Consider the following 11,050-nt stretch of genomic DNA (forward strand, 5'->3'; position numbering starts at 1 on the left):
GTGTGTGTGTGTGTGTGTGTGTGTGTGTGTGTGTGTGTGTGTGTGTGTGTGTGAGAGAGAGAGAGAGAGAGAGAGAGATGGGGGAGGGGAGTAAGATGTAGAAGGGGGTGGGAAGGAGAGGGGGAAAAGGGGGAAAAGAGAAACAGCAAAGTGGGTGGAGAGGGGAGGGGGGAGGGGAGAAAGATGTAGAAGGGGTGGGAAGGAGGGGGGGAAGGAGGGAAAGAGAAACAAGAAAGTGGGAAGGGAGGGGGGTGGGGAGGAATATGTGGAAGGGGGGGAGAAAGAAGGGAAAGAGAAACAGTAAAGGGAGAGAGGGGGGAACAGAGGGAAAAGGGAGGGAAGAGAGAGGATAGAGAGACAGAAACAGAGGAGCAGAAGGGGAGAGAGAGAGAGAAGGAAAAAGAAGAGGGAATATACTTTTCAAGGAAAGCACAGGGATTTGAAGGACAAAGTGTGAAGATATGCATATAAATTCTGACTGAATATTCTGGGATTAAAAATCTCACCATGTTTTCCTCAAAGCTGCATGGCTGGACCCCAGCTTCATGCTTGGAAGGCATTGATGATTCCCTTGAACTAATTTGGAAGCCCACAGGAACATTAAGGCTGGCTGCTGAGAAGTTCCTCATTTTATTTCCTCTAAAGCAGGGGTTCACTGACCCTCTGGCTCATAGCAAGAGTCAGAGTAGGCATAGCATACTAGTATGAAACCCAATTAATAATTCTTAATTTGGGGATAGATAGGAGGATGGGGTCCCCAAACTGATCTGCTACCAACTTTTCCTTCTTTACATAATGGTCTTGTCTTTGAGGAGTTAGTGTGGTATAGAGGAAAGAATTCTTAATCTGGGGGCCTTGAGCATTTATATAACATACATATATATGTAGATATATATACACACATGTGCATCTGTGTGTATTTAAGTATATACAGATACATACACATACATATATGCATTTTAACATAATTGACTTCCTTTGTAATCCCATGTGTGCTATTTGTTGCAATTAAAAACATTCAGAGAAGGGGTCCAGACAGACACACAGCAGGTTAAGAAGCCCTGGGTTCCAATCCTGCCTCTGGCACTTACTAGCTGTGTGACCTTCGGCAGACCAGTTCATCTCTGTGCCAAGCCCCAATCTGCTCATCTATAAATGAAGGGGTTGTGCCGAATGCCCCGAGGCCCCTTCCCACTCTGGATCTCTGTTTTCATAGTCAGAGAATGGGAACTGAGTGAGGGGAAATCCTTGCTTAAGTTACAAATAACCACATACACATATTGTTTAGTGAAAAGTACTTTTTAGCTCTGTGACTCTAAAAAAAAAATGCATTTGATGATAACATATTTATTCTCCGGAGGAATAAAAGTATTTTTTAAATGTTTTATTTTAAAGCAAAGCAATTTAAAAACCTCTCTGAAGTGAAAAAAAAAGCTGTTAAAATTGTTCTTATCTTTGAAAGGGACGGCAACATTGGCTGAAAAGAAACATTGAAGGCAAACAGTACCTAAGTAATATGGGAACAAGAAATAGTTACCTTCTACCCAGCATGGCGACCTTTGTGACCTCCAACAAGCCGGATCTCCAGGTTACCATCAAGGAGGAAAGTTGTCCTATGCCTTACAACAGCTCCTGGCCTCTCTTCGCTGACCTCCCCCTAACGTCTTCAGTCTCTCAGGCTCCCACCAGCAGTCGGCCCGACCAGGAGACCCGGGCCAGCGTCATCAAGAAAACGTCAGATATCACCCAGTCAAGAGTCAAGAGCTGTTAAGCCTTTGACTGAATTTTGGCCACGGCTGTTGGGGGTTTCCTTGTTTTTGTTTTCGTCTGTTCGTTTATATTTTATTTTTCTCTTTGAACACCTACTTTAGACAAATCGAAGGGGGGAGAAAACCTTGACAATAGAACATTAATTGCTATGTCCTACTCCAGTACTGGAGTTTTTTTTTAAACTCAGGACCGCAGCCTATCAGTAAGTCTTTCTAAACCCTGTTGGATCTCCCAGGACAGAACTTTGGGCCTGCTTGTTCAAGTCTCAGGACTTCCTAGGACCATCAGTACCCTCGCTTCGGGGCTGCGTCTCTCATAGTCAAGGCCAGGGCAAGACGGAAAGCCTTGGAATGGAAGAGAAAATGTGAACTTGCTGGAATTTAAAAAATTTTTTTTTTGTGAATATGTATATAATGCAGTACTAGCAATATTGCAGTCTGCTTTCTGCACCTTATCTGATGAAAGCACTTACAAATAGGCCTTTTTCATTATCTTGCTCTAAATTAATGGCACATTCAGAGCCCCTCTTTTCCCTGTCCTCTTCTCCCCAAAAGTCTATCCATTCTACATGTCCATAAGGATGAGGGGGAAAGAATATTGATCTTCTGTACAGATGTCACATTTTGAGACTGCTTTTTAAAAACGTTTCTAATCTGCTATGCTTGAATGCCACGCGGTACAATAATAAACCTATCATGAGGATATTATGCAAATTCCCAGATTTGAAAAACAAAACACTCTAATTCTAACCAGAGCAAGCTTTTTTAATTTTTTATACAGGGGAATATTTTATTCAAGGTAAAAATTCTAAAGTGAATATAATTGTTTTTTATCTTTTCTACAGCAAATTTATAATTTTAAAATTCATTTTCTTGTTTATCAGCAATTATTATTACATCCTTGTGGCACATTTTTTTTTTAATTTTGTAAAGGTGAAATAGCTTTTATGAGCTCGTGTAGCAATCAAATTATCCTGTGGATTGATAATAAATAAATATGATATAAAGTTAAATTTTTAATGAGCATCTTGCCTGGTTTTGTTTATAGTCTGCTTCAGAGCAGCATGGCACAGTGCATAGAGAGAGATCCTAGAAAGCCAAGAAGACCTGAGTTCAAGTCCTGCCTTTGACACATACTTGCTATGTGATTCTGGGCAGGTCATTTAACCTCTCAGTGCTCTAGGCATCTCTCTAAGACAGAGCTTCTTTGTGTGTGTGTGTGTGTGTGTGTGTGTGTGTGTGTGTTATTGATGTCTTCAGCAGTCTCATGAAATCTACAGATTGCTCAGAATATTTTTTTTAAAAATCATAACTGAAAGAAATGCTAAATTTCATATAGAGGTAATTAAAAATAAAGATGTAATTTTTCATTCCCGTCCATGTTCATGGACATTCTGAATTCTTTCCATGGACCCCCTTGGTCTGTGGAACCCAGGTTAAGAACTGTTGTAGACCATATATTTGAAAGACGGTGCCAATCTGAATTGATGGAAGGAATTTCCTGACTCTTATACCTTATACCAACAAAATTGAATGTCTCTAGCTCTGTTTCAGAACTCAGAGATAATGAATATTAATATTACTTAATATTAATTAATAATAGGTAGTAGCATTTATATACAATTTTAAGGTTTGCAAACTATTTTTGCATATGCTGTCTCACTTGATCCTCAAAACAACCCTATGAGGTATGTGCTGTTATTATCCTGATTTTACAGGTGAAGAAACTGAGGCACAGAAAGGTTAAATGATTTGTTGCAGATCTCAAAAATAGTAACCATCTGAGTCTGGGTTTGAACCTAGGTCTTTTTGACTGCAGGTCCAGTACTCTATCCACTTTGCTACTTAGCTGCCTCTGTCCATCAGAAATGGGACGGAGTTGGTGGAATACTAACCAGGATTCTCAGGAGAGGCCCTTTTAAGAGAGACACCCATTAAATGGAACTTGAAGAGCTTTAAGACAGTTCCTGTTTTCCTCCAAAAGAGAAATTGGAACCAAGAAGTACAACAGGGAATAATAATTCTCACCCACCAGTGATCTTTTTACTACTATTTGAACTGTAGAAAACCTGCTGGTTTCTTTATGTCCCAGCCTTGCCTCTTTGAAAGACAGAGTGCCAAAATGCAAGACCTCAATTTACCCCTTCAAGCCCTAGGTAAATCTAACAAAAAACAAATAGGAAAGAAGCTAAAGTCCTGAACAGAATGTTAGAAAAATTGGATATCATTTTTCTGATGATTTTTGAATGGATTTATATATGTGTATATATGTGTAATATATATGTATATATATAAATATATGTAATCAACTGTACACAGAATCTTTATAAATTTAATCATGTCCTGGGACATAAAAACCTCACAAACAACTACAGAAAAGAAAAAAAAAATATTCTGCATTTTCTTTATTGAATACAATGCAATAAAAATTATATAAAGGGCCACTGAAAAATATTAAAAATCAACTGGACTAAAAATAATCCTAAAGAATTGTTGGGTCAAAGAACAAATCGTAGAAATAATAAATCATTTCATTACAGATAATGAAAATAATGAGATAACATTCCAAAATTTGGGGAATGTAGTCAAAATAGTCCTTAGGAGAAAAATGATTTCTTTGGATATTTTCATTAACAAGAAAGAGAATGAACAGATCAATGAATTGGGATGCAACTAAAATACTAGAAAACAAAAATTTTAAACTTCAATTAAATACCAAAACAGAAATCTTAAAAAATAAAGAAGAAATTAACAAAATTGAAAGCAAAAAAAAATCCTTGAATAAATAAACAAAACTGGGTGCTGGTTGTTTGAGAGAAAAATGCATAAATTACTAAGCCAAACTATTTTGCCCCACTATGTTGCCAACAAAACCAAAAACTTGAAATAAATGGATAGTTATAAAAATATATAACACATTTAAATAAACAGAACAAGAGAACATTTAAACAATGCAGTTTCATAGAAATTAAATCATAAGTGAACTTTGAAAGATAAAACTCTAAGACCAAGTGAATTCTATCAAACATTCAAAGAATAATTAATTCCAATATTAAATAAATTACTTGCAAAAAAATCAAAAGATGGGGATCCTACCAAATTCCTTTTAGGACACAGATATAGTCTTGATACATAAACCAGAGAGAATCCAAACTGAAAAAGAAAGCCAGACCAATGAACATATATGCAATTAAAAAAATATTAGCAAAGAGACTAAAACAACATATCACAAAAAGCACACATTATGACCAGGTTGGAGTTAAACCAGGGATACAAACTTGGTTTAATACTAGGAAAACAATAAAAACAAAATCAACAAAGATCATGTGACTTTTTCATCAAACTCAGAAAAACCTTTTGACACAAATAACACCCATTTCTGAAAATCACTAGAAAACACAAGAAATGAATGGATCCTTCCTTAAGATGACGGATAGTATATAACTAAAACCAAGAGCTACCATTATTTGTAATGGAAATAAACAGGAATCCTTACCAATCACGTCCTCACCATTTCTATTTGACACAGTACTAGAAATGTTGGCCATAGCAACAAGGCAAGAAAAATAAATTGAGGAATTTTTTTTTAACAACCATAGGTGAAAAAGAAACAGAATTATAATTTTTTGCAGATGATATGATGGTATATTTAAAGAACCCTAAAGAGTCAACTAATAATAAATTGAAACAATGAATGACTTTAGGAAACGTGTAGGATCTAAAGTAAATCCACAAAAACCATCAGTCTATGTTATTCTAGCAGGAAGAGATACATTCCATTTAAAATTATCACAGAATGCATACAATACGCGGGAGTCTATCTTTCTAAGACACACACAATAACTTTATAAATGCAACTACAAACAACTGTTTACAGAAATATAGTAGGACTATTAATCATTAATAGGATGAACCAATATAATAAAAATGATGTTACCTTAATCTACTTATTCAATGCCATCCAATCAAACTACCAGAGGATTACTTTATAAGAACTAGAAAATAGTAATAAAAAAATTCATGTGGAGAAAAAAAGGTCAAGAACCTCAAGAAAAATAATGAAAAGAAATGGGAATGAAGGGGGCTTAGCACTACCAGATCTCAAACTATACTATGGAAGCAGTATTACTAAAGCAATTTGGTACTGGTTAAAAAAATAGATCAATTGGTAGAACAGATTAGATAGATATAGATATATATACACACAGCATACAGAATGTATCTAGTATCTTAATATTTGATAAATACAAAGACCCAAGTTAGTAGAATATTTGATAAAAAGTGCTGGGGAAATTACACAGTATGGAAGAAATTAGGTTTAGACCAATACTTTATATCAGGATAAGTTCCAAATGGGTACTTGACCTAGATATAAAAGGTCACGTCATTAAAAAAATTAGAGAAGTATAGAAAAAAGTTAACTAACATCTTTGGATGGGAGGAAAGTTCATGAGATAACAAGGAATAGAGAGACTTCCAAAAGAAAAATTGGATAATTTTGATTATATAAAATTTAAAATGTTTTGTATAAGCAAATATAATAAAGCTAAATTAAAGGGGAAACAGTTAACTGAGGGGGAAAAAAACATGCTGCAGCCAAGTTTCTTTAATAAGGTTTCATTTCCAAGATGTGTAATAAAGTGATTCAAATTTAGAAGAAAAAGAGCTATCCCCGAATTTAGATGAACATACAGTTCTCAAGGCAAAATACCCAGTCTATCTATAGCTTTATGAAAAAAAAAATGTTCCAAATCACAACTAATTAAAGAAATGCAAATTAAAATTCTACCTCACACCCAACAGAGTAGCAAAGTTAACAGAAAAAAGAAAATTTTAAATGTTGGAGGGATTGTGGCAAAGCAGGCATATTGATGAATTCTGAGTAGTCCTGCAGTGAATATAACCACTCTGGAACGCAATTTGGAAATACATTTTAAAACTTACTAAAAAGTACGTGTATGGGGTGTGCGTGTGTGTGTGTGTGTGTGTGTGCGTGCGTGCGTGCGTGCGTGCGCGCACGCCCATGAGAGCTTTGACTCAGTTATACCACTGCTAGGTCTATACACAAAAGAAGTTTTTTTTAAAAAAAGAGGGAAAAGCCTTTTACGTTTAAAAAAAACAACAACAACCAGTAATTGCTATTTTTGTAGTAGGAAAAAAACTGGGAAAAGGGCTGTCCATCAACTGAGGATTGGCTAAGTAATTTGTAGAATATGAATGTGATGGAATATTGTACTAGGAAGAATGAGGAAACAGATGAGTTCAAAGAATCATGCAAAGACTTATATGGACTGATGCAGAGTGAAGTAGCAGAACCAGGAGGACAATTTCTACTATAACATCGTTATTATAAAAATGAACAATTTTGAAGACTTATATAAACTGATGAACAATCAAAGGAACAGAACCAAGAGTTCAATTTAAAAATAACAACACAATAAAAAAACAAGTGACTTTGAGAACTGTAAGAACTATGATTGATAGAATGAACATCCATGATTCCATAGAACCAAAGATAAAGCATGCTATTCATGAAAGAGGCAAATACGGATTTAGGATGAATTGTGAGACATATATTTTCTATACAGTCATTGAGAAAATTTGTTTTACTTGACAACACATATTTGTTATGAGAATTTTTTTTCAATGGTGTGGAAGTGGGAGGGAGAGAAAATAGGTTTCTGTTTATAAAAAAAATAAAGAAGGGATACTACAGATGTGAAATGTTACATGTGCTTTCAGATGAGGTCACTGTATTATTAGCTTTACTGAGATGTTTTCCTTTGTCAGAAGAGCTCTTCCATGAAATGGAAGTAATCTTTAAATGTTTGTAATGTCAAGAGAAAACACAGAAATAAAACTTGAAGTAGTCATTTTAAAAAAAAAAGCAAGATTCAGGGTCCACCCGTGGACAATTCTAAGTAAATCTGTTGTCCTCAATGGAGTGCTCTCCCCTTCTAGCCTAGCTTACAAATAACAGTAATTGCTTTGTACTGACCTCCCCTCCAAAGCCGTTGGCATAGGAAGTGTCCTCTGCTTGGGTTGCTGAGCTGGAATCCTAAATCCTAGTAGATTTTATTCTTTATCCTGCTTACGTATGTGGGAGAAAGAGACTAACTAACCCTGGGCTAGTCAGGAACCAACCTTGCAGGCCTCTTATTGGCCCGTAAAGTCAGAAAAATAAAACCTGCCTCTCCCTCCCTCGGAAGGGTAAAAGTGGGAGTGGGTATGGGTATAAGGGTGGGCCTCTGTGTGGGCATGGGTGGTGACAGGATTCATGAAAAGCACCTTTGTGGAAAGTACAAAGGGTTTATTTTTTTTTTATGCTTTATCTGAGTTTGCAGTGGTACACAAACACACACACACACATGCATGCATGCATGCAACGCAGGCATGCACATCTATTCAGCAGTCTTAAAATCATCCAGCCTTAAATTAAAGAAGAAATTAGTATTCCATTGGCTGACCTTTTGTAGGTGGGAATTCTACCAGTGGCTACTCAATCTACCTCAATGAGTAGGTTCTTTATAGGTCTTATGATGGTTTTCACTTAATTTCACTGATGTGAGGGGTTTAAAAATGAGGAAAATCCATGTCAAAGCCTTTTACAAATATTGTCTTTCAGGCCATTCAGTCCAATTCCCCCATTTAACAGGTAAGCAAACGGAGGCCCAAGGAGATAGGAGATTAAATGACTTGCCCAGGGTCATGCAGATAGTAAACATCAGAGGGGTATAATTTTCCAAAAGAACAAAATGATAAAACAGGACTCAAATATATTCTACTTAAAAAGGAAAAATGCAAAAATGAATGTAGCCCAGCCACTGCTGTGGAAGTTTTGAGAATGATTAAGCCTCCTGCGGTAGGTTTTAGTGGGTAGAGCAGAGGAAGGCCAGGGAAAGCTGGTCTAGCTGCCTAAGGTTATGAAGCTCCTCCCCATCCTTCTTTCTTGCTTCCTCCTTAATCCCACACACAAACGGAGCACCCGGGTCCCTTCCTGCCGGCATCAGAGTCAAAACAGACTCCAGATAAAATTCTTCCCTGATTATCTCTGGGTCGGCTTGTTCCCCACCCTTCAGCAGCTGTGACCAGTCTTAGTAAACTGTCAGCAGAGAAAATGTAATAAAGATACACACAGGTGTGGGAATTTAGAGGCAGAATCAAAATAGTTTCAAGAAACTATCCCATTGCTAGTGAGAACTTGAAAAACCGGCAGAACTTTGAAAAATATCAAAGAAAAACAAAGTGATTTTTTTCCCCAAAAATGATTGTTTTCTGCCAGCCTGAGAAAACCCTGATCAATTTTTTAACACCAGGAAGAATTCAAATAGGGGTGGGGATGGAAGGGGCGATGATTTCCCTGATTCAACCCTAAACTACATCTCCATTAGCCAAAGACAGGATGGCCAAAGGGTCATAGATCTTAAGACGAAAGAGATCTCAGAGGTCATGCAGTCCATTGAACACATAAGGCATCCTAGGCCCAGCAAGTGAAATAAGCTGTCTGAGATTAACCAAATGGTAACTATCAGAGGCAGGATTGGAACCTAGGTTCCTTGACTGGGGCCAGTGCACTTTATGAAAAAACAAAAAGTCATTTTTATTTTCCATCCAAATTCATGGACTCTCTTCAAAGAGTCCATGAATTTGGATGGAAAAAATATATTTTTAAAATATGTATACATATATACACATGCATATACACACACACACAAATATACACACCCACATGTACACACATACATATACATGCATATGCACATACACATATACACATGCACACATATATATACATGCACACATATACACCCATATATACACAGAGATACATATATACATATATATGCACAATATGCATATATACACACGCGCAAAATGTATGTATATACACATACACATATACACACATGCACATATACACATATAAGCATACAAACATACACACACCAGTACAGACAGACATACACACACATATACCTCTATACACATACACATCATTACATATACATATATACACACAAATACATATACATATGTCTATGCATGCATGCATGTATGTGTGTATATATATGTGTGTATATATATATATATATATGTATCTTCCGCTATCTCCACACACACACATTTGTAGATTTTGCTTTGTCATCATAGGTTCACTGCTGTTGTCATTTAAATAATAGTCACTATTCTTCGTATATACATATATAAATACACACATGCTCACGCACATATCTATTTGTGGGTTTTGCTTTGTTGCCATAGATTCACTGCTGTTGTCATTTAAATAATGACCACCATTCTTTTTCACACATACATATATACACATATGTGCGCACATATATATGCATGTGTATATACGCATGCACACGTTTGTGGGTTTTGCTTTGTTACCATAGGTTTGCTGCTATCATTTAAATAATAGTCCCCATTCTTCTTCACACCCACACAATAAACAGTTCACTAAGCCCTAGAGATTAAAAATTAAAAAGCAAGAGAGTTCTTATTGTCAAGCAGTAAGAGCCAGCTCTTGCGGATGTTTCGGTTTCCAGTCAGATGGGGAGGCCCCGTGGTGATCGGGGCGGGGAGCCAAAGCAGATGGTAAGGAATCTTTACCATCATGTCCATCGTTAAAGCCATATCTGTGTCTGACATTGAACACTGTAGTTTACAAAGAACTCTAATGGCCGCAGCTTTCTTTTGAGGTTGTTGGTAGCTGTAACTGCTGAGGAGATGGGCAAGGGGCTTCAGCTCCCTCAGGGTCAATTGTCAGGTCTCAGTTTCACGAGTGTTGCTCTCATTGACAACAGCTGTATTGGTAGTGGTGTCGGAGGATGGGGTGCTGCAATTGCTGGGGCTTACCTGTCTGAGGCCCGGAGAAGAAGAAAGACTTGTCCATGTTAGGCAATGGCGGAACCAAGACTTAGAATCCAGAATGCTCTCCTCTCAGGTCAGTTGCTGTTCCCTTTCTATCATGGTGGATTTTAATGGAGATGAAGTGATCTGGGCTGTTCAAAGGTGAATGTCAAGGCTGATGCGTAGGTAACAACGAAGAACCAAATAAAGTGGAAATGTGTATTTCTCCCTCAAGAGGAGTCTAAGATTTGCAAATTGCTTTGTTACCTTATTTGATCTTCCCAACAACCCTGTGAGGTAGATAATATTATCTCCATTTCCCAGAGAAGGAAACTGAGGCTGAGAGGGTATGACTTCACCAGATACACATAGAAATATACCTTTTTCTCACCCATACACAGATGGCTAACAAGCAAAAAACAAGCTTT

The 11,050-nt window shown here is 36.9% G+C and overlaps 1 protein-coding gene across 4 annotated transcripts in view; it reads left to right on the top strand.

Annotated features, from left to right (window-relative positions):
• Positions 1-2,782, top strand: part of IRF2 (interferon regulatory factor 2) — a 133,414-nt gene extending 130,632 nt beyond the window's left edge. For all 4 annotated transcript variants that reach the window (XM_027837400.1, XM_027837399.1, XM_027837398.1 and 1 more), the window contains exon 9: positions 1,463-2,782. In XM_027837400.1, coding sequence (XP_027693201.1) covers positions 1,463-1,771 — 309 coding nt within the window. In that variant the 3' untranslated portion in view covers positions 1,772-2,782. The remainder of the gene's footprint in view (positions 1-1,462) is intronic.
• The last annotated feature ends 8,268 nt before the right edge of the window (positions 2,783-11,050 follow it).

The sequence above is a fragment of the Vombatus ursinus genome, unplaced genomic scaffold, assembly GCF_900497805.2.
Source record: "Vombatus ursinus unplaced genomic scaffold, bare-nosed wombat genome assembly UNPS02014821.1, whole genome shotgun sequence".
Lineage (NCBI taxonomy): Eukaryota > Metazoa > Chordata > Mammalia > Diprotodontia > Vombatidae > Vombatus > Vombatus ursinus.